Source organism: Acipenser ruthenus, chromosome 21 (genome assembly GCF_902713425.1).
Source record: "Acipenser ruthenus chromosome 21, fAciRut3.2 maternal haplotype, whole genome shotgun sequence".
Taxonomy (NCBI): Eukaryota; Metazoa; Chordata; class Actinopteri; order Acipenseriformes; family Acipenseridae; genus Acipenser; species Acipenser ruthenus.
Genome location: NC_081209.1, coordinates 1,031,022 through 1,055,000, shown reverse-complemented (window position 1 = coordinate 1,055,000; position 23,979 = coordinate 1,031,022). Strand labels below are relative to the sequence as shown.

Here is a 23,979-nt window from a genome sequence, read left to right as displayed (position 1 = left end):
CAGCACACCTGTAAAATTAAGAAGTGAAGTCCAAGAGCAGTCAGGCTGGGTCGATGGCCTCAGACGATTTGTTTAAAGACAGTATAGGACCCGAGCTTACTTGCTGAATTAATGCCAGTAATAGGAAAGCAAAGCTCCATTAAGGGACTGGAGCAGAAAACAGAACTCACGCGTGCGTTCTAGAAGCATTAGAACTAAACTGATAAAGTCTGACTGGTCCATATTTAGGGGTTCCAAAGCTTCTCGGAGAGCCCAGTGTATAGAACACAGAAGGGTTTCTTACAGAACCCAAATCAAATAAAGGGTTCCAGAGAAAGCCCAGGACCCCTCTTTGGTCTCACGTCACCCCTTTATTACCAGGGGACAGTTTTAGGGTTCTATAGGTTGCCCTATACACACGAACATGACCTTAATAATGAAACGCGTTTTAACAAACACATTAAAACCACAAGGTGAACAAAAACCAGCCGCATAAAGTCAGAATGAGTTTGTTTGTTTAAAGACGGATTATTTATGCAATCATCTAGAATGGGATATTTGGGGAACACATATATAGAACCCTACCGAGTTTGTTTTAAATATAAAGAAATTCAAATATATAGGCGGTATCCATTTCAACATCATAAACCCAAACACAACTTAAACAGAGCTACGTTTCCACGATGCACCTCGCCGTCTCGGGGTTTGTTCGAGCAGATCGTCTGTCACTATTTTCTTCTATTATTGTCCAGACTGGCAATAATAATTACTAATATTAACTCGATGGAGTCTCCTGGATTATCAAGATTGCTCTTCGTTACAGCAGAGAATTATTTTGCATATTATACAATTTCGACTTATACACCAAACCAAATATATTTAATTTGCTCTTTTAGGTCTAAATACACAATAGTCAAATGAACATCCACCTTCTCAACGTGTAACTCAAACATAAAACACTGATAAAACACTGTCACGCAGGGTTACGCCTGTTCGTTTATTACGCATATATTTAATAACACGCATGTTTACGTATCGTTCAGTTTACCGTTATATCTGACTCTGTCTGGTGGTGAGAATCTGTAGATGAACACCATTAAGTTTTAAACGACACAGCAATTCGTAGCACAAACTGTATTGTTCTTAATTGAAAACCAAAAAAACACCAGTGCGAGTGTCCTTGTTAATTCTGATGTTAAGGCACGTGTCTTTTCTTTTTTTTTAAGGGACAGAAAGGAACAACCTATAAAAACTGGACCGGTTAAATAAACCGCATGTTCCAAAATATGGGATTTCTTCTTGCAGTCTTTATCCTGTTAAAAACAATGCGCCACTGCTTTTGCACATGGACAGTATTTTAAAGGGTGTATTTTTACGAGAGTAACATAATAAATGAATGAATCCCAATTGGAGTTTTGCAAGCTCCTTAGATAAAGAGCTTGCAGTGCTGTCTGGTCAAACGTTCAGCACTTGGCTGGAAACGCACGCATGGATATTTTGCTGTGTTTATTTAAAGGTTACCGGTATCTGACACGAGTTCAATTACCAGTTTAATGTTACTGTAATGCTGGGAATCCAGGAACCGCAAGGGCTTGATTATTAACTTCCCTTTTCCAGGGGAAGACAGACGGGCATCTCGGACCCACCCGTCCAAGTGCCTCGATCTCGCTTTCTGAAATGGCCAGATGTAAAATATGCTTATGCAATAGTCTGAAAACCTGTATTGATAATATTATAAATGTGTTAGCCTATATCACACGTCTGCTATAAAAGAACAGACACATCTAAAATCGAAATAATTAAAGGAATAAACACGTTTCATAAATTATAATTGATATCATAAAAACTTAAAGACATTTTAATAAATAAACCAAACGACAAAACATATAGTCTATTCAAACTGCTGGGGATAAATACTTATTTAAAGGTTATAGGTGGAGTATTTCTTGCGGTAAACTAATAAGATCGGCTATTTGTTATTCTAATGTATGAAAAAAAACATGTTTTCGAGGTCTGTTTAAATCACAACAGCGACAGCATGTACCACCGATCAGCTATTTAGATGTGTTTAATGTAGAACCAATATATAACGATATGCATACATTTACAAAGATCTATTTGTCACCGCATTCACTTACTTGTAATGCTATAATATAATATGAATATAAAAATGCGTCGTCCAATGCGTTTTTCTCGTGTGTTATTATTATTATTATTATTATTATTATTATTATTATTATTATTATTATTATTCATAGTAGTAGTAGCAGCAGCAGCAGTAGTAGTAGTAGTAGTAGTAGTAGTAGGTGTGATTCCAATCTTTCTTTTGATTTTTTTTTTTTTTTGTATTTCCTCAGTCGTGTTTTCTGATCTGCTCTGACTTACCTCGATGGATCAGCAGTAACAGGTCATTGCTGATGAGCTCGGAAACGCTGGTTATAACTGCATGAAAAGAATACGTGTATATGCAACAACCCCGATGCTGGGAGAGAATATCTCCGTGAATGAACCCGACCCAGAGGAGTACAGCGTGCCGATTTAGAGTAAATGGATGCAGCACACCTGGCTGCAGCAAGCCTCGGCCCCGCAGCTACTCAAAACAGGAAGCATGTGAAATACTGAGTAATGAAGCGTATATTTAAATCTGTACTATGAGTAATATATGCGATCCTCGAATAACAAACTGGAAAAATAAACGAGCCCAAGCAACGCAGTGTGTCCAATAAGGAATTATTCATATCATTCATATTCGTTTTTAGTATTTGTGTCGTGCGTTTTGTCCACCTGGCAGTGAGATGTTTCACTTGTGTTTCTTCCTGCGGCATTCTCGTCAGCAAAAGCAGCAAGTAAATAAAGCTCTCGGTGCCTTTACAGTTCAAACGAGGTGCCAGCGGGGACGCTAAACTCATGTGAAGCCATCGTTATAACACAACGTTTAGAACCATGACCCCGAGATAAAAACACAACACCCGCGACATTAACGCAGTGCTTTTATTAAACGCGTTTGTAATGACGCCCCGGACCTCCACATATCAACCTAGACTGCAAGAGTGTGTCGTGCACAGCTCTGAATACGACAGTTAAACCTGCAGAATAATCTGAGCACAACAGATATATCATTTGCGCGTTACTGTATTTTTTTTATTAGTGAAATGTGTAACGACATATTGCACTTCCCACGTGCTTTTTTTTCTTAAAGGTGTAAATCTAAACACGTATAAATGAATGTTTCGCTTAATTAATAAGGGATAAACACATTGATAAATGCAACGATGAAATGCTGTTTGTGATGCTTACCAGATACTCAGTCATGTTACAAGACAATCAGATCGTGTAAGATATGTGTAGACCTGCATCCTTCATGTCAGAGAAAAGGAACAACAATAACAAGGAGACAGGCCAATCCTGATTGGTGTTTTTACAAGTCCGGGCCGACTTGAAAATCCTGTATTAGATATATGTGTACTTTCAACCCGAGCAAGGCGTCTCGCTGTGTAAACCGGGGAAGGATCAAAACTGCTCACACCTGACGCCTTGCAGAGACTTGCCAAGACAAATGAGTCAATGCGTGCATGTGTGTATGAATATATCCATGCGTGTCAACGTAAAACGAGTCGCATATGTATGTATGTATGTATGTATGTATGTATGTATGTATGTATGTATGTATGTATGTATGTATGTATGTATGTATGTATGTATGTATAACAATGTTGAACAACAGAACAAACAGGTTTTCTGCAAGATATGAAAATTGTAAAATAGTGAACAATATCCTTAAAAAAAAAAATTGGAGTCAGTCTGCATAGAAGAAATATACATATTTATGCATTTTAAATTTCGGCCATATCATAAACATCACTATTAAACAGTCCTGGTATTTTACAATACCAGAGTAATACTCAACATTGAGAGTAAATAAGCACACTTGCCAAGCTGTGTATTTGTCCCCTGAAGATGACAGCAGCTTGTGCAGCTCAGTAAAGGGACATTCCAGAGTCAGGATGTTATGGAGTCCGAGATGCCAAGTCAGGGAGTTGCGCCTCCGATGCCATATCCATCTGCCCTTTCTCAGGACTGCGTGGCACCCAAATACCCAGGGCCTGCAGCACGCATTCCTGAAACACAGTCTCCCTTCTCTCGTGTTTTTTTTTGATAGGGTCCTGATTTCTGTCTGTTATCGCCTTGGTATTTACAGAGGAGGCTTCCGACGTGCCAATGATTAAGAGTCTTCGTATCAGCGGCTACATATCACAGATAAAACAAGCACCCAACTGTCGCTTTTATTTCAATCTGATTTCTGATGGGTTTGTCTTAACAAACACATAATAAACGACTTGAAAAGGCCGCTATTTAGATCAAGCTGCAGCTACACCGCCGTCGCTGTACAAACCTTTTATAAAACATATCATTTTATATAAACAATACGCTCCTCGTTCCGTGATCCCTTTAAACCTCGCTGGTCACTACTTAGTGAACCCGTGTGTATCCCAGAGGATTGGGAATACGATTACATTCGCTGTTAGCTAATACCGAACAATAGGCGTACAAGGCTCCAAGATAAAGTTATTTCTATTTGCATATTGATTTTTCTCTGAATTGAAATCACAATGGTTTTGCTTATTATTTGAATTAGAAATAACTACGGATGTTTCTTTTGCAGAATTCGTTAGCTCCGCTCCCATTGATGTTATTTGAGTATCTCTCTATTTATTTCCAGTTTGAGTCGTGGCTGCATGCGGTCTGTTGTTGTCATAGTAACCCCAATTTCATAAAGAAAATACATCAATCGATCACACACACACACACACACACACACACACACACACACACACACACACACACACACACACACACACATATATATATATATATATATATATATATATATATATATATATATATATATATATATATATATATATATTGCACTGTCCATATGCCTATACGATATCCTGTTTTTACCACTTATTGGAAATATAACTATAAAATTTAAATCGAAACAAGCAACACAAAAAAACTATCGACCTATTTATACAAATACTTAGATTTGATGTTTGGCCGTCGTACACAAATGTACCAAAACAAATGGGAATAAGATACAGGTAACACCGTATATTTAAAAACAATTGCATTGTGTGTATGGTTTTCTTCTACTTCATTGTAGTAAACGAATTGTTATGTTTGTTTGTGTTATCTTCATAAAGACCCAGTTTGAATTTGCACTCGGTTTAACTCATCTCTCCATTGCGTGAGCAGTGTGTGTCTTTCCCTGATTGCTACTCTGTCTAATTTGCAATTCTCCTGTGGATAAAACAAACAAATACAAAACATAGCAGCGCAGCAAGGCGGATAAACGACAGTATACTTTCTAAACAGTTCAATGCAGCTTTGCTCGATCCTGCGAGGCATGATCCTAGAATAAATAACCAAAGGGCAGCTAAGCAGGAATGAAAACAGCGCCGTCACTAGCAAGGATATTCAATTAACGGGGACCCAACTGCGTGTGACTGTTATTCCATCGCTTCAGTGTAAATTCCATAACACCCAGTTCCTATATCTCCGCGCCCCGCTCAACTAAAACAACTCCTGTTACAATGAATGAATTGCGAAGCTGATAAGCAGGCAGTGTTTGTGAAAGGGTGAGAGAAGCAGTTTGATAAAAGTCCAATGGCTGGAATGCGCTCCCTGTGTTACGCGTAATATGTGTGCTCGTCTCTGCGTAATTCTAGCATGGGAAGGGAAATATTATTATGTATTTGTTATTGACTTATTCATTCATTTAAACAAAATGCTGTCTTCTAGAAAACCAAACGAGGCCCTTGGTTTCTATGCCTGGTCGAGCTTCATTATCATCGCTTCCATAAAGCTATATATATATATATATATATATATATATATATATATATATATATATATATATATATATATATATATATAACGTTGCAATATAAAATAAACCAATTCGGAAAGTGAACACGTCTAAACGTGTACATATTGCGTAGTATGGATAAATACAGCGCCAATGTAATTACAATGAGTTTGGGGGGATTTGTCCTTCTATTTCAAGTGCTGTCATTGTCGTATTTCCACAAACCAACATATTGATCCTATTATATATATATATATATATATATATATATATATATATATATATATATATATATATATATATATATATATCTTATCAAAATACAATGTGTAATTAATTTGCAAGAGCACCGTTGGTGAAGCCGGACGACATTTTTTTGGGCAGCGAATTCGAATTGGGCTCTTTGATTGACAGGTTTCCATTTCAATAACACATCCCGTGGAAAGCATGCATACTTTTTTTCTGGTGTACAGGAGGCGTGGATCTCTCTCTCTCTTGACATATTCTCTCTTAAAGGCAGACTTGCAAACTATTATGACATCACCTTGCCACTGGAATGGGGGGGGAGTTTGCTTTTAAAGGAACATTTTAGTTTTTTTTTTTTTTTTTTTTTTTGGATAAGCGTTATTAAAATACAGGAAGGTAGGTTTAAAGTCAGCATTGCGTTTCTGAATTTCGGCTTGTAGTTGAATAAAGGGGAGCAGCAGCTGGAAAGCGTTGACAGATTCGTTCTGTCCTGCCTGTGGAAATAACTTGTTTTGAAAAGCCTGGAGTACACAGCAATCGCCCAAAGGCCCCTCTCCAACGACGCTAGAAGCGCGTCAAATCTTACTGTTGTTTGTTTGTTTGTTTTCCCGCTGTTTTGGCTCTTTTCTTCACGGGGATACCGTTCTAAGGCATCAGGGAGACCGATTTTCACGGCAAAAGCACCTCCCTTATGGACGACTGTAGTCCGCTCTCGCCCAAAGCAAATGCTTTCAGTATTGCCTCTTTGATTTCAGCGGCGGAGGAAGCAAGAAACGCAGCGTTTGAGGAGCCAAGCGGTGGCCTGAACAAGCACTCCCAGCTCCAGTGCAGCCATCGCTCTTCTAGAATGCATTACAGTACTGTCACCAGGGAAATGGAAGGTAGGTCTCCACTCTCAATAGAAATATTAAAGGGATCGCATAGAATTGCAGAAGCACAGCATGCTAGAACTGCAATCGCATTGTGTGTGCTGTGCAACACAGGACGTGTGTAGAGTGCAATCTGACTGCAGGCTAATATATATATGAGAGGGAGATCAGTCTTGCAAAAAACATATCTGGGTTATTAAATCCTATAGCACATGTATAAACTGCCTAGAATTTCTATAAAGACCAAAGTTCATTAACAACTGCTAAGGTAAGTCGTTTAAAAGCACAACAAAGTAACAAAACATTAATATGTAAAAAAAATAAAATAAATACAAGCTTGGGTTATCAAGACATTGAAAAGATATTGCTTTCAGACTATAAACATGTATATATATCTTAATCATGCATGATAGCATGACGAAGACATTTTTTTGGTTCCCAGTACCTGTATTAGTGATTGAGGAATGTGTTCCTTAAAAAATTAAAAAATCATATATATATATATATATATATATATATATATATATATATATATATATATATATATAGATAGATAGATAGATAGATAGATAGATAGATAGATAGATAGATAGATAGATAGATAGATAGATAGATAGATAGTCCCAAGATAAAGGCGGTAGCATACACAGCAACTGGTGCGCATTGAAGATTTAGTGCAAAAAGAAGAGATACTGTAAAAAGAAAGTGGCCCGTGCAGCAGATATTAATGCTAATCGATTCCATTGCGGTTCTATATAGATTGCTGTCGCTCCAGAGCCTATTTGCTCATACAGACGAGGTGTTTGTTTACCTTAGCGAGGAGCAGCCCCCAGTGCCAGCCTCCATTCCTATTGTTCGATGGGTTCCTTTGTGGGCGATGCCCTTGTCGCACAGTACATGGGTGCCGGAAAGCCTATTAAAAGGGGCGCACTTTTGTGTCAATCAGATTGGTCCCAAGGCGAGGAAAGGCACATTACCTGCAGCTCCTTGTCTCAATAGAAATAAGAACCGGTTTTATCGTGAAGGGGAGGCCCTCTCGGAGAGATAAGAGCGAGTCCGCACTGTAGTGTTGCACAGAGAAGCAGCGCGTCACACAGACTGCTCAGAACACTCCACCTCAAAAACTTGAGAACGCTGTTCAAGCGAAGAGCACACGGGAAACAGAGAAGCGAGGGTTAGATCTGCGTTCTGTTAATACCACATATGATCTAACCAAGAGGAATAATGCCTTTTATCTAGTTTTTTCCTGGATTGTAGCGTCTCCATAGCTACCTATAGCCTATACACAGCTAAAGTTGGTTGTGTGGCAGTGTAAAATTTAAACCTGCGAGGCAGCAAGGGATTACAATCAAGGAGATGACTGGAAAGAACTGGTAGTAAATATTAAAGAAAATACTAAAAGGAGTTTTGGTTTTTGAACATTTTTTTTTTGTATTAACAAATAACCTATATACCAGGAGAAACCAATAATAATAAACCCAGTTTCTGGAATGATTTCAGCAATATCCAGTCCGTGGCTGACCCAGCTGTCCCATTTTTGCGATGTTGCAGCCTTCACAACGAACAGCTTGAGCAGCCTGAATGCGCCTGGGAGTTACCACCTCTCGCCTTCCCCGGGGGACCCCTACAGCCAGCATGAGCCGCACTACGAGCCCTGCTCCGCCGCACAGCACAGCTACAGCTACCCGGGCTCCAATCCGGCTCCGCAGCCCGACACCGGGACCTCCAACTGCTCTTCCTCGTCCTCCAGTTCGACTCCGAACAGCAAACCACCGGCGAAGAAGAACGCCAAAGTGTCGAACATTAACGTGCAGCTTGAGATGAAGGCTCTCTGGGACGAATTTAACCAACTGGGAACGGAGATGATTGTCACTAAAGCTGGAAGGTAAGACGGAGACTTCTTCAAGTTCCTTCTACGTTTTGTGTATTGTGTGATTTTCTTTCTTTCTTTTAAAGAGGCGCCATAATGCGTGTAGTGTCTCGCTTTTTGATTTTGGAAGACGGGTTTTCATACGTAATGTCTGCATCACAACTGGGAAAACATGATCTTAATCTCTATGCAAAGTTTATACGTATTATTTAGTAATATAAACTATTACTGTACGTCTTCCTGCTTCGCCTCCTATACCCCACAAACAACCTAGAAAATACACCATTGTTACCCGTGCTACTGAGAACGTCGACGCGTTTGGTAAAGTGTATTAGCCTTGTAATTAATGCTAATATATATATATATATATATATATATATATATATATATATATATATATATATATATATATATATATATATATATATATATATATATATATATAGTAGAAAAAAGCCATACACATTTGTCCATGATATTTAAATGCTTTTTGTACACTGTAAGACCGATTGTTTAACTTTAAAACACTTATTTTGTAAAACTTTTCAAACACGTCACTGCGTTTATAATTCTAAATGTGTTTAGGATATAAACACCTTGTGGTGTTTATTTTGTAAACTCTTGAACGTGGTTTAGGATTTGTAACACTATTTAAACATTTGTACGCGTTTATGACAGAGCTGGTGTTTAAAATCTAAACATTAAACTTAGCAAAAACGGCGCAGATTAAACACATAACGTTTAACAATTATTTAGAGTTCCAAATGACTAAACACCAGAGTTACACCTAATGACGTATACACACTGCTGTTTAGGAATAGAACGTTTCTATTTTATACACACATGCCATTTAGATATTAAACGCGACACGCGTTCTTTGGTTTTACAGTATATTTTTTGCAATAGAATCGGCCACATGTTTTATGGAAAACTAAAACAGTATCATAACATTAACTTATACAAATAGGCTTCAAAGCAATGCACTATTTTATTAGAAAAATACATCTATATATTTTTTAAAAGTTTAAAGTCCTCTAAGATTATTATACTTGGATGTAATTTACTTTGAACGAATGACTAAAAGCAGTTCTGGGAATATGACGTTCCAAATGTCTGTCACAATTACCTGTTCCTTAGCATGACCAGAACCTGAAATCGTCCACGGCCGTTTGTTTGTTTGTATTGTTCCGTCATTGTTGTTTGTAGTTGTAACTGTTATCCAGCGGCCGAAGTTACATTTCTGAAAAGTCAAAGCAGCAAATGTTTTATGTTTGTTTTATTCATGTTAATTTTATTCCTCACACGTTTATGTAATTCAGCGCACGGAATGCAGAAGAGTACATTTAATTATCTAAGCTCAGAATGTTTTTAGCACATTTTTTAAAACATATATATATATATATATATATATATATATATATATATATATATATATATATATAATATAGGGCCTGCACATGTTGATAAACTCGGTGCATTACAAAGTCCCCTCTAAACCGCTGTTACTCTTGTAGAAGGCCTGCTTATTGTCCCACGTTTCTAAAGGCCTGCACAGATGGAAAATATAGTAAATGAAAAAAACCTGTTATTTTCATGCAGCTTTAGTCAGTTAAACCAAAAGTAACCGGTCATCCCCTATCTGTAAATATAAGTTTGAGTGTGCAAAGAACAGCCTATTGCAAGTCCTGGCTGTGAATTTGTCCAAAATGCACTGTCCTGTTTTTCACGAAAATATATATATTTTTTTATTTTATGTTTTTATTTTTTATGTATGTATTATTCTATTTACAATAAAGGGTTGTTGAAATTATAATCAGAGAATAAATGGAGGATCTAAAGTCTAAAAAAGATCCTGGTCTGCAGTAATAATTACCTCTGCAGATTTTACACAGTTGTCAGTTTATGAATTAAGAAAAGTCGGTAACCCGCCGGTTAGAGAGTATCACTCGCTTTTAATGTAATGCAGTTTCTATACGAGGGACCGGAATCTGTGTTTCTGTAATTTAAAGTCAATGCAGGTTTCATTACACAATCTCCCATGTCTTTAATAAACACGTTCCTCTCATATATGTCATTAACCCTCCTGTTTTGCTCTGAGGAGTTAGTCTTTTGATTTCTTTTAGAGAGGGGGTCCCTGCAGCCTGTGATAACAGATCTCCTTCAGCATCGCTTTGCTCAGTGTCTGACCCACACTTCCGATTCTTCATTCCCTAGTACGCAGCTCACAGGACCTATTCACTTATATTCTTCTAGATTCAACGACAAGGCAAACACAAACACACACACACACAACACGTGAAAAGGGAATGTTTACCCGAATAAGCCTTGAATTGAAGACAAAGAAACATCAGACAGGGGGTTAATGGTGTTTAATCACATGATGCTCAATCTGATTCGAAGTGACCTACGACAATGTCGCCAGTCGTTATAAACAGGACCACCAGTGATCTCGAGACCCACACACACAAACAGCAGAATCCGGTCTCCTGTTTTAGTTTCTGAGATACAGTCAAAACATTTTACCTGAAAAGGCCAGTCGAGTTAATCTCTATTGTAGCGCATTATTATATGTTTTTAATGGGTTTCTGTCAACCAAAAACGTATGATTATGAAAACAACAAAACAGTAGCCCATAAACCAAGTGATATTCATAAATAGCAAACAATAATAAACGTTGAGTTTACTCGGGTTTTATGGCTGAATGATCCCGATAATGAACAACACTGACCCGCATGACTGAGAAAGTGCCACATTTTTATATAACTATACACATTTGCATGCCTGTAACAGGCTTGTAACTTCGCTGTACAGAACGCACATTGGACGTGTTCCGAATACCATTACAGAACTATGTCATTGACTTCGCGGTTTGTAAGCGAAATATATTATTATTCGATCCTTTCCATTGCCCCTACATAATGAACTGGATGGGCCATGAATACATCATCCGTGGCATCTTATTTATCTTAGTCTTTTCTTTACATCTAGAGAATAAAAGCATTGAAAATGTACAGTATTTGGAATATGACATTTTGAATACTATTGAAATAATCACTGTACAATTAATGAATCTGCAATTCACACATTCTATTAACTTATTATTATTATTCAGATGTGATTATAAACTATGGATCAATTTCATTGACTTAACTGAAAATAAACTCTTATAATCTGTTTCAACAAACCTTTAATTATTATTATTATTATTATTATTATTATTATTATTATTATTATTATTATTATTATTATTATTATTATTACTAGTAGTAGTAGTACTAGTCGTAGTAGTAGTAGTGTTATTATTATTATTATTATTATTATTATTATTATTATTATTATTAATAATAAGAAGAAGAAGAAGAAGAAGAAGAAGAAGAAGAAGAAGAAGAAGAAGAAGAAGAAGAAGAAGAAGAATATTAAGTTTTAAGTTTTCAGCAAGCCAGTAAGTAATCCCGTTGCTTTCATTTGCAATGTATTTTCTGAAGATTTGCTTGTATAACAAATCTATGTGTTAATTTGAAAAAAGGTTTTGTTTTGTTTTGTTCCGGAAGAGTCCTGCATTGGCGGTACTAATCCAGGGACTCGTTTCTGTTACGCATGCGCTGTCGTATCAGGCTCTTACGACGTCCAGAACAGAATATACTAGAAGAGTAGCGTTTCTATAACGTTGCTCACACGATTCGATCGCATTACCTGTCGTATTTTCGCGACGCCAGTTTACCTGGTGTATAAATACGACGGGTGGATCACAGCCATTTGCTGCCTTGAACTTTGAGAAACATGGCTGCTCAGATGCATGCTGTGCATTTAAGACATGGACAGAGACAACTGCAGCGACAGAGAGAACCGGCTCAAAGACATTTCAACAGAAGATGTGTGCGCAGCGTCTTTGATATGCTTTCTGATCATTATATTAAAATACCTCTTGAAGAGGGAGGATGTCCAACAGCTTTTTAAGTGTCGCGATCCCTCATTGTGTTCGCAATGCCTGTGCATTGCATCTTCTTTGACAAAGCGGTTATGCGGGTGTTCCATTTAGAAAGCAGCACCTCCTTATTCCCTTCTGTGTCTTCCAGCAGGGTATTTAAGCTGCTTCTGCTCCAAGTTTGGTCTGTTTGCTGTTTGGGCACCTGCCGTTATTGTTTTTCCTATCCGCCTTTTCTCCAAACACACCTTTCCTACACCTTTGCTTTTTATATATATATATATATATATATATATATATATATATATATATATATATATATATATATATATATATATATATATATATAAGCTCATTATATCGTGTTTTGTTGTTGTTGTTGCGTCTCACCTATTCTAACAGATTTACTAATTATTTAGGACAATATTTATTTAGCCTTATTAAAAATGCGGTTATTTTCCAGTTGCAAATATATACATTAATTGAGGATATATACAATCACGCATAGGGTCGAAATTGGGTTTCCTTCTCTTATATGAATAAGGATTACGCAAACGTGATTTCCTAACCAATCAAAATACATGGCCCCGCGGTTCTGCATGATTCATCTCAGATAAATTGCTAGCCGACCTGTCGTATTGAAACAAGGCACCGACAAGTAGAAGACTCGAATATAAAAACAGGTGAGAACTGTTCGAGTCTGCCGGTGATAGCTGGTCGTAAGACCTATCGTATTTGAACTTACAATGTCGCTATGCAGAACCAAGCCCCAGAACTCAATCAAGGCTGCCCTGTGTGTAAACTGCAGTGATGGCAGAGGTTTGTTTTAGGAAGTTCTGTGAACATGTCTAGAGTTTACTTTGACACTAACCTCTAGAAACAAGAACTACAAGCTGGCTTTTTGTTGGGTAAGGCCTACAGAATTGCAGATTTTGAGATTGGGGTTTTATTATGAGGGATCTACAACATTTTCAAAATGATCAGCTTGTCTTTGCATTCCAGAGACTCTATATTCTACCTGTGTGCGTGTGTTCTGTGTGACATTGTGCGCTGAATGATTGAATTTGTTAAGCATATCAAACATATACCCGTAGCTACAGTTAATCAAGCTAATTAAATTCACTGCATGTTCTTTGTTTTCCAGTAGACACTATCTTTACCAATTACAATGCTAAAGCATGTTGTAAAGAATGTCGATGACTTTTATTTTTAAGGAATTTGATCATGTATTTGAAAGCCTTGTACGCGTTGCCAGCATGCCAACCAAGCACGGGTTCACAAAGGACACACGGTACATGGAATATGCGCGTCTCTTTTCCGAATGATTGTACGGTACTGTAGAGAGAAACATTTCTTTTCTTTACCACACACCGAGTGTTGAACTTAGTGATGGCTTCTTATAGAAATGCGGATCAGCTAGTAGGCCTACTCTGTTTATGGGTTAAAGCTCTGCTGGTTTCACCCGTCTCTCCTGCTATTGTTAGCGTGACAGTCCCAGTTACATTTGTCATTGTAAAAGGATACCGCATTACAGACCTCACGCCCAATGCACTTTACTGATACTTTAAGCTTACCTACCCAAAACTCCCCAAAAGAATAGAAGGTAATGCTAAACCGTCCAATTCTCCACGCGCACTTTCCCTTGTCCTAGTGCAAAATACACGTTCTACTAATTAGTATAGCGGAGACAGTAAATACGGCTTTAAAAAATAAATAATACACTTTACTGTAGATATTTGAATTGTAAGCTCCCAAAACAAATATATTTTAACACTCCACGTCCTGTAAAGCTTCATCAAACCACAAAATCACAACATTGCAGGTGTAAGCATTGTGCGTATCAAAGGTGAACATTTTCTAATAAACAACAAAAAAAGGGGTGGGAGGGGCTGTTTGATGACATTGTATTTTAGATGTACTCATCTTTGGATTTTGCGTTGAGGGACAGGCAATGTCACTTTTAAAGTTCTAGATGTAATGGGTTCTTCGGTACGCAATGGTGATCTGTGCTTACTCAAAAGGAACCCGAGTCAGATCACTAGCGTAAAACCCGTGGGCTGGAAACGATCTGAAGGTAAAAAGGTCGCCTGAAGGGTTTATAAGATGGGTTTTATGTTTCTTGATTAACACCTGCTTGGTACTTCATGCCAAGTTCGTGCCCTTTTGTATTGTAATGTATTTATTTGTTTGTTTAACCAGGAGATGTACCCATTGAGACCGAGGCCTCATTTACAAGGGGTCCTGAAAAACAATACAAAAGACAATTACAAATGCAAGCAACACCATAAGAAACGCGTGGTTTAAACGTGATCAGTAGCATACTGTGGTGTCATCAGCAGCCTGTAAACGTGATTCGGAGTTAATGATAGGCTAACCACGTATCATTGCTATGACCAGTGTCTGGACATTTCAATTATGAAACTGATGTTGTTAGTATAATTATTTACGACAATCCTGCATCTAAAATAAGTGTTCTTTCTTTTTTTCCCGGAATAACAAAATAGCACACTTTCAATTTTAATGTTATTAATTCATTTTACAAAATCATCTTTTATATTCTGTACATATAAGTTAAACATCGTTGTAAACTATTATTACAATCAACACCTCTCACAAACGTACATAATAATAATAATAATAATAATAATAATAATAATAATAATAATAATAATAATAATAATAATAATAATAATAATATTTTTTTTTTCTCCAGGAGAATGTTCCCTACTTTCCAAGTGAAAATATTTGGAATGGACCCCATGTCCGATTATATGCTGTTAATGGATTTCCTGCCAGTAGACGATAAACGATACCGGTAAGTCAAACCCTTTATATATAATGTAGCTATATTTACACCGCACGGCATAGATATGTCTTTATAAATGAGAAAATGACCATGCGGCCCCGTATGGGCTCCGTTGCACAGTTTGTTAGTTGATTGTATTTTGAAGCACTCTGCAGTGCAATGTTAATATCGGCTTTGGGAACAGATTTGTTTTTATTTATTTTCTTCATTGCATTTATATAGCGCTCTTTATACAAACGTATCGCAAAGCACTGTGCAGTACACCGCAGATGAAGTAACACTGTGTGGGTTTGCTGCCGCGCTCTCTTTGATTAAGCGCCGGGTTTATGCAATGTTTTTAAGCGCCAGTACGGCCGGTCCTTTCATACTATTTCTTCAGATATCTCGGTTTGGCACGCCGCAGGGTTTGTAGTTAGTTTGTTGGTTTCTGTGAGGCTTCTTCTGTACCGGATGCGTAATGAATGAACAGTGGAATTACTTTGTGTTGATTATAAAAATAGAACGATGTTTGACTTCCAGAATATGAAAAGTGATTTTGTCAAATGAATTAATAACAATAAACCGCTACCTTCTATCCGCTTGTGGTTAGAATAAATCATTTGGGTTGCTTTGGGATTAAAGTGGTGTACACATTTGACAATATTCCTTGCATGTGATCGTTTTGCAATGAAGTTCAGACTCGACCTGCAGGTCACACCGGTTTGGTGATCTAGGTCACTGACATGATCATTTTAAATGAGGGGGTTCTACCACTGGTGGCCCTTTTAGTCTGACTCAGGAATTACCGATGGCTTCAGGAAATCAGGTTGCAACCCTGTTTAATAACCTATCATTGAACTCTTTAGTGAATGCTGCTCCTAATTGAACGCAGGTCAGAGTCCCTTCATTGACAAGCTTGTCTAGCGTCACAAAATAGCTCCACTTCCATTTGCAAATATAGATCATATATTTGAACAGAAATAGATCGAAAGCGACATGCATAAAATAGGAAAGGGTATATGCAATTGATACCGAGTTCCGGGTATGTATCTAGTCGAATTAGCATATAGATTCAGTATTTATTCTATCTCATAACAAATACCGAAAGCAGGTGGTGAGTGTCATGATTTTAAATCAAATGTATTTTAAACTTTTCTTTCCAGGTATGCTTTCCACAGTTCATCTTGGCTCGTAGCGGGTAAAGCTGACCCAGCAACCCCCGGGCGTGTCCACTACCACCCCGACTCCCCGGCAAAGGGCGCGCAGTGGATGAAACAAATCGTCTCCTTCGACAAACTCAAGCTGACCAACAACTTACTGGACGACAACGGGCACGTGAGTAAACACGCCGTGGAACACTCAATGCAGAGCCGGCGTTACGTGCTGCGGCTACCAATTCATGGCGGGTCGTTTGGGTTTTATGCCTCTTTCGTTTATGAGGTTATTGCATTTTTTATTTAAAAGAGAAAACTTCTAGTGGTAAATGCTCCGTGAAAACGGCACAACGTGCATAGTTCTCATACAGGTTTCGGCAAGCATTTCAAATAAGCTTGTCTTTTTCGATTGCGAAAGCGCATGCGTGCTCAAGTGCGCGTAAACACCAAAGAACAAACAAACGTCTTTCTCACTCCGGTGCTGTAAAAATACCGTGTATTTGTGTTACCTTCGGAACAGGAAGAAAGCGGCTGCTAATCCATCATTTTCACCAGCTCACGTGCCAATACAACGGTTTATATGTTAAGTTATATTTCACCAAGCAACCCCACAGTCCATAAGGCAAGTTGAAAAAGAGGTTTCCATGTATGACGGAGACTGTGAACATGTACAGAACGGTATTACATTAAACAAGTTACTATCTAAATTCGCTTGATTGGATCGGGAGTTTTTATATATTATTCTATATTCTATATTTCCTATTTCCATTAGCTTAGTAGCCTCTGTATTTTCATATGGTAACTGGTCTAATGCCCTAATGAAATTCTGTTTTGAATGTAACTGTTCCTTTGTCCTCTCCTTGTAATACTGTAATGTTTTTACCGCTTTCCTTGTTTTCTCGTGGTATCTGTTTGGTTTTGTAATCACTCACTAAGCCCCTTTGTTTTTCATATAGGTATGTTTTTTTTTCTGTTTCAGATCATTTTAAACTCTATGCACAGATATCAGCCGCGCTTTCACGTAGTTTACGTGGATCCCAGGAAGGACAGTGAAAAGTATGCAGAAGAAAATTACAAGACGTTTGTATTCGAGGAGACCCGGTTTACTGCAGTCACTGCGTATCAGAATCACAGGGTAGGTCTGGAGTCTGTTAGCGAGACACTCGCTTTACCCATACTTCATTAATCACAACCCTCTTCGTGATGAACGAAGACTAGGAAAGACGGGGAAACTATTAAATAAGCATTAGCTCCATGCAGAAACCATAAGCTGAGCCGAGGACAAACCCAGAGTGGTGTTAGACACGGGCTGTAATATATATATATATATATATTACACCCTCGCTATAACGCCCTTTATATTAAACACGTCGATATAAACACACACCTCCGCAGTGAAGTCAAATATTTTTTCTTAATAAAAAACGCGCGTCGTGTAACTGTGGCTCCGAAACGAAAATAATTTTATGTTGCAACAAAGCTGCAAACTATATTGAACGTTTGAAATAAGAAGTAGCGCAGGCGTGTCTCTGTCGTGAATAGAGGTTGTCAAAAAAACTCTTTTTTGTCTTGTTCAGCGACCATGCGGCAAAGCAACATTTATTAAAAAAAAAAAAAAAAAAAGACTTGAGGGTCTGAACTTTTCATGTCAAACTTTTCATGTCGGGTTGATTTGGAATAAAAGATCACTTTGGGATTCTTGCATGTTGGATTAAGATTTGCTGCGCTTTGAAACGATTCGTTTCAGATTGATTTTGAATAAATGTTCAGCTTCAGTTCGGGATTTGTGCTTTCTGTAGTGCGTTTTAATTCTTTAAAGAACAGGATACAGCAAAGGCAGAATACTGCATACACCAGGTGAACGGGTACGTGCAACTCAACTTTTATTCACAATCTCATCGCATTAACTTACTCCATAGAAGTTATTTTTTTCTGTTTTCTGTTTTGTTCCATTAGTAACTGTAACACGTGTGTCTACAACATTAAAGATAGCTACGAAATATTTCTATGCGGTAAATATTTCTGAAGAAGATTATAAATGTAAGCAGAGTGATTAGAGCACGGGTTTCCAGATCGTGCTTTTTAGTCTTTGTGGTTGTTGTTCCGAATCACAAAGGACGAACATGCAACCCGCTTTCTTAATAAACTCACATCCTAATAATAATCATATTGAACAAATCATCTTCAAACGATGCGACGCACTATTTGATTATTCTCTCTTCTCTCACTTTACTGCAGCTCAGGAAATGTGTGTTTTACATTTTTGTCGTTTGGTGCCACAAGACTGCCCAAGGGTTCCTATCAATGGCGCTCCCTGAACCAGATCGGGATTTATAAACAAGGAAAGAAAATCATTTGAAACCAGCATTTCTTTATTATTATTTTCATAATTTTCCCTTTAGTGTTTCAGTGGTTTAAAATATTTAATTGAAAAAAAAAGTTTACATGAAAAGTAAACAGTTACATGTTAACACGAATTAAACAATTAACAAAATGTAACGTCTGATTATGGAAACCGGGTTTCAGTTACATTTCACACAAACACGTGTTGCCTTTAAAATAAAATAAAAACAAAGTGAACGCTGCTTTTTAAAGTATAAATGGGCACTTCCAAATTACATAATACTTTCAAATTTGGTTTCTTTAAACCTTGTGAAGGACTAATGTTTATGCGGTAAAAAAAAAAAAAATCAGACGTGTATTTTTTGGATATCTTGTTTAATTTAAAATCCACTAAAGGCATCTGCTGAGCGTGGGCCCTGATTTCTGAAGGCTTGGCCCGTGCCCACAGTGCCAGGTCCTGCGCCTGCGCGCTGCAGGCTCTGCGAGGGTCTGGGGAGATGCCCTCCACCTTTCTGACCATCTGCTTAAACGATTCCTTAACATCGCGAGGAATCTGAGAGCCCCGAGACCTCGGCTCCAGATCCGCGGCTTTGCAGGCCAGTCCAACCCGCGAGCATGCAGTCTGAAGTACATTGAAACCTCCAAACGCCCAGGGTGATAAACACTGGACACGGCTCATGCGGAGTTGTGTCCGTGGGTTATTTCTTAAATCATGCTATTTTATTTGTTATATATATATATATATATATATATATATATATATATATATATATATATATATATATATATATATATATATATATATATATTAGACTACATTCTAATATATTCAATGACACATTATGCTCAAACAGACTCTTTCAGGTCATTCTAGCAAATATAAACTATAATCGGGACATGTAATCGCATTGTTTGCCTATTAATGTCCACTCTGTTCAATCAGCAATAATAGTTCATCTTAATTTAAAATTAATTTTAAAATTAATTTTGCCTATTCGCTATAAAATAATTCATATTTGACATGGAAGGATGTATAGACCATCTGCACATTTCAGTTAGGCACGCGTACTGTATTTTGTGTAATAAGCCTTTAATGAACATTAATAAAATGTAATACGCCACCTCAGAGTGTGAACCCGACAATGCATTGCTGCCCCTTTAATAAACTCCGGGTGCTGTTTGAACGCTGGCATGTTCGTGATGGTCCGGGACAGCTGCTCCATCTGTCTCTCCCTCTCTCTCTCTCGCTCTCTCTCTCCCTCCCTCGGTCTCCTCCTGGTTTCTACCAGTTTGACCCCTTCAGTCACAAACTGTCATTGAAGGGCTTAAAGTTTGTTTTTCAACTCATTCCGGAAATTCACAACCACATATCTTTATCCACGGATGTGCCGAAAAGTAGAGAATGTCTATTCATCAATTCATAGAACTGATAAGAACCGCTCTGTACTGGGTTTGTTTTCTACCTTTTAAAACAGCACGTATTAACCCGCCTATGCGCACCCTCATAGACATTAGATTATTATTGCCTCTTCTCGTCAGAACATTTGGAATACCTGTTTTATTAAAGTACAAATGATGTTTTAATGAAATGCGCCATAGAGCTACGCTGTCAGTGTCGTAAACACCCACAATGCAATTGAATCATCAGTCTTATTTCAAATATCGTTTCCCTAAAGAATGTCATTGTGTCTTTGTTGCAGATCACACAGCTAAAAATTGCCAGCAACCCCTTTGCTAAGGGTTTCAGAGACTGTGACCCGGAGGACTGGTGAGTGGAACACGTTGATATCCTCGTGATACACTAATAGGAGTCGTAGTCATTCAAATATCTCTTCTGAAATTCACGTTTCTTATCAGAAAACTCATTTATCTCGGAAACGCTTTCTTAAACGGTTCACCCGTCACAGTCGAGCTTTTATTGAATTATTATTATTATTTGAATGGAATTGTCTTATTTTATTGAACAGCGAATAATGCATTAATTAGCCTACGTTGTTTCGGTTCTCATAGTAATTAATGCAGATGTTAGGATTTTCCTTTATAAATCTTGCTCGTTATACGGGCGCTGCTGGGACTGACTCCAATGCGTTCTGACTCGGGGGGGGGGGGGGGGGGGGGGGGGATTGGACTGGATTAATCGTTTTTTTTTTTTTTTAAATTCCCGTGTTTTAGGCCAAGGAATCACAGACCTGGATCGATGCCCATCATGAGCGCTTTTGCCAGGACGAGAAATCCAGTGTCATCCCCTGCTCAGCAAAATGGCACAGAAAAGGGTAATCGCTGTGGTTTGTGTAATTTCTAGAATATCTTAAATTATCTACACCCTGGAGCCTGGTGTGCTTATCTGGGAAACTTTAGTGACATGTCGGAGTATTCTCTGAAGTGCTGCACCGAACTGCACGGAACACTAAACGCGCATTAACTCTAATACCAATTGATAGGATGATACATGCAAATAAAGGCTCGTGGGAACAGTATGTAAAGTGTTGCAACACATCTTATTCTGCAAATAAATATTTCTGGTCCATTTTGACTGAATTCTATACAGAATGGGTTTTCTATGAACAAGTGAAACTAATCCTAAAAACCGCTGATTCATTTACAACAAAGAGACCCATACAAATCTAAAAAAAAAACAAAAAAACATTCTGACTCCAATTCATCCAGTGTCTCTAAATGTTCTCTATTCGTTCAATCCAGATGCAGATAACAGGCGGGATTATGAGAGAGACCCGAGTGGAACACCGATCCACGGCGACCCAGCTCACCAGCTCATGTCCCGCGTCCTGAGTCCGGGTCTCCCGGTTCCAGGCGGACTGCACACAGTGCCTCTCAGCACAGGGAGACCCAGTCCACCACATGATCTGCGGCTAGACGCACACCAGGCACCGGATAGCCTTCACCATCACCCATACAAGTACCCTGCCACCTATGAACATTACCTGGGGGCCAAAACAAGGCCATCGCCCTACCCTCTACCCGGTATCAGAGGGCATGGATACCACCCTCACATGAACCCGGCAGCTGCAAACATGTACTCAGCCACCGGCACGCCTGCAAGTTATGACTACGGTCCTCGATAACATATACATATAGAGTGAAGTATGCAGCAACTTAACACAATCTATACTTCAAATGCATGGTTTAAGTTAAAGTATGGTTGTATTTTGTGGAAATGACTCTCCTGCTGGTGGATTGTCCAGTGAACTCTACATATTTATTGGGTATGAGAATGAAGCTTAAAAACTGAACGTTGTGTCCGGCCAGACTCTCAGTGGACCCCATACCAAGCTCCAAGACTGTCCAACGAGTTCTTTAAACCTGGGCCATTAGGAGCGTTTCACCGAGAGAGTCGCGAGGAGGGGCACGGACAAGGGAATGGAGTCATGAGATTAATACAGTCATCTCTGCAAGGGAATGCTTGATGATAACCGCAGACCGGAATGTCTCTTCATTCTGTTTTGTCAGATGCACTTTTTCTGCTTTAAAGAAGCCATACCATATGTTGTTATTGTTGGTTTTTCTGTTTTTGTGGAATCCAGACATCAAAGATCTTAATACTAGGAAAGCTTCACGGGGGGGGGGGGGGGATATGTTAGACTTCAGAGCTAACATTAGAAAAATTATGCCTACCACTAGACTTAAGACTTGTACCACACTGCCTCCCCACCCACCCACCCACACTCCCCCCTCCACCTGCAATATTCAATGTTCTATTGGAAACACAAAGCAGCTATTTCATTTCACATTACATTCTAAATGAGGGTTTCCTTGAAACTGTTAACGTTGGTTACATTTCCATCCGCTCAATCCCCTAAACTATGGGTATGGTTTATTTGTATAGAGATTTAACAAAGGGAAAAAAAGAACACTCCTGCGGAAAGAACACCCGTGCCCTGGCTGAACCCACATGAGGTTTAGGGTATTATCCCACAGCCTCGCTTTCATGCCAAGTGCTCCAGCCGCACCTGGCTGCCTCGAATTCTCCAATGCACCGTTTCGGACAGGAAGCACTGGGCTGCAAAGCGGCCGAAACATTTGGCATTCAGAGAAAAGCATTGCATTGTCGTTTTGTGACAAATCTTTGTAAAACGCCTATAAACTATTACGAGTGTGTATTTACTGGACGCTATGAGTGTGTTATTTACTGGACGCTACACAGAAGTAAGACGGATTCGCTTTTGCATCATGCCATGCTACAGTACATGCGATATATGACTGCCACTGCAGTCTATATATATATATATATATATATATATATATATATATATATATATATATATATATATATATATAATTAGTGCCAAAGCTTTGGTAAAATGATTGTGTATGAAGTTTGTATATTTATTGTTAGATGAGGCAAATTGCTTTATCCATACTAATGCAAGATACAAAGACGAGGTGGACATGTGCAACAATGTAGATAACTGTAGATCTGTGTAGATAGTGCTCCTTACTGTTTAAATATGAATATGAATTTGTTGGAAAATGACTTTTATAAATGTTTTGAAAGCATTGTTGTCTGCCTCCAGTGTAAGTGATTTATTTGCACATGCCCCTTGCATCACGCTTTGTGAGCTGAACGCGGCTCTTACCATCGCACCGCACACTGTGGAACCAGAACCCAGGTATGTAGGACCCTGCACAAGCCCCAAATCAAACACCTGGGGCTGGAACAAATCATTTCTCCAATCCGAGCGGACTCTCTATATCCTTTCAGAACACTGCTTATCTGGCTCCCAAGTTTCACAAGCAAAAACACTTCATTCAACGGCAATCGCATTTGCAACACCCACGTGACGGTTTATTAATTCCAGAACTGCACATCAGCAATAATGTGGTACTTCACACTACAAAAGATCGATGTGTGTTGTTTGGTTATGCCAAAGCGAACGTGTTATACGAGCTTTGTGCTGCAGCCACTCTGTACATACAA

At 38.4% G+C, this 23,979-nt stretch overlaps 1 protein-coding gene and 1 long non-coding RNA gene across 8 annotated transcripts in view; one reads left to right on the top strand and one right to left on the bottom strand.

Annotated features, from left to right (window-relative positions):
* The window catches only part of LOC131699006 (uncharacterized), a 25,599-nt gene extending 17,454 nt beyond the window's left edge, over positions 1 to 8,145 (bottom strand). Inside the window, exon 1 of one of the 3 annotated variants that reach the window (XR_009307986.1) lies at positions 7,778 to 8,145. This is a non-coding gene — a long non-coding RNA (uncharacterized LOC131699006). Of the gene's footprint in view, positions 1 to 2,364; positions 2,760 to 3,276; positions 3,348 to 7,777 lie in introns of those variants that run through there. The other 2 variants (XR_009307987.1, XR_009307985.1) reach the window with 2 other exon arrangements.
* The window catches only part of LOC117427792 (T-box transcription factor TBX1), a 35,455-nt gene extending 11,897 nt beyond the window's left edge, over positions 1 to 23,558 (top strand). For 2 of the 5 annotated variants that reach the window (XM_058994169.1, XM_058994171.1), the window contains exons 2-9: positions 6,853 to 6,978; positions 8,467 to 8,851; positions 15,475 to 15,576; positions 16,710 to 16,881; positions 17,680 to 17,835; positions 20,744 to 20,811; positions 21,216 to 21,316; positions 21,744 to 23,558. In XM_058994169.1, coding sequence (XP_058850152.1) covers positions 6,853 to 6,978; positions 8,467 to 8,851; positions 15,475 to 15,576; positions 16,710 to 16,881; positions 17,680 to 17,835; positions 20,744 to 20,811; positions 21,216 to 21,316; positions 21,744 to 22,126 — 1,493 coding nt within the window. In that variant the 3' untranslated portion in view covers positions 22,127 to 23,558. Of the gene's footprint in view, positions 1 to 6,524; positions 6,979 to 8,466; positions 8,852 to 15,474; positions 15,577 to 16,709; positions 16,882 to 17,679; positions 17,836 to 20,743; positions 20,812 to 21,215; positions 21,317 to 21,743 lie in introns of those variants that run through there. The other 3 variants (XM_034046094.3, XM_058994168.1, XM_034046093.3) reach the window with 3 other exon arrangements.
* Positions 23,559 to 23,979: the final 421 nt, after the last annotated feature.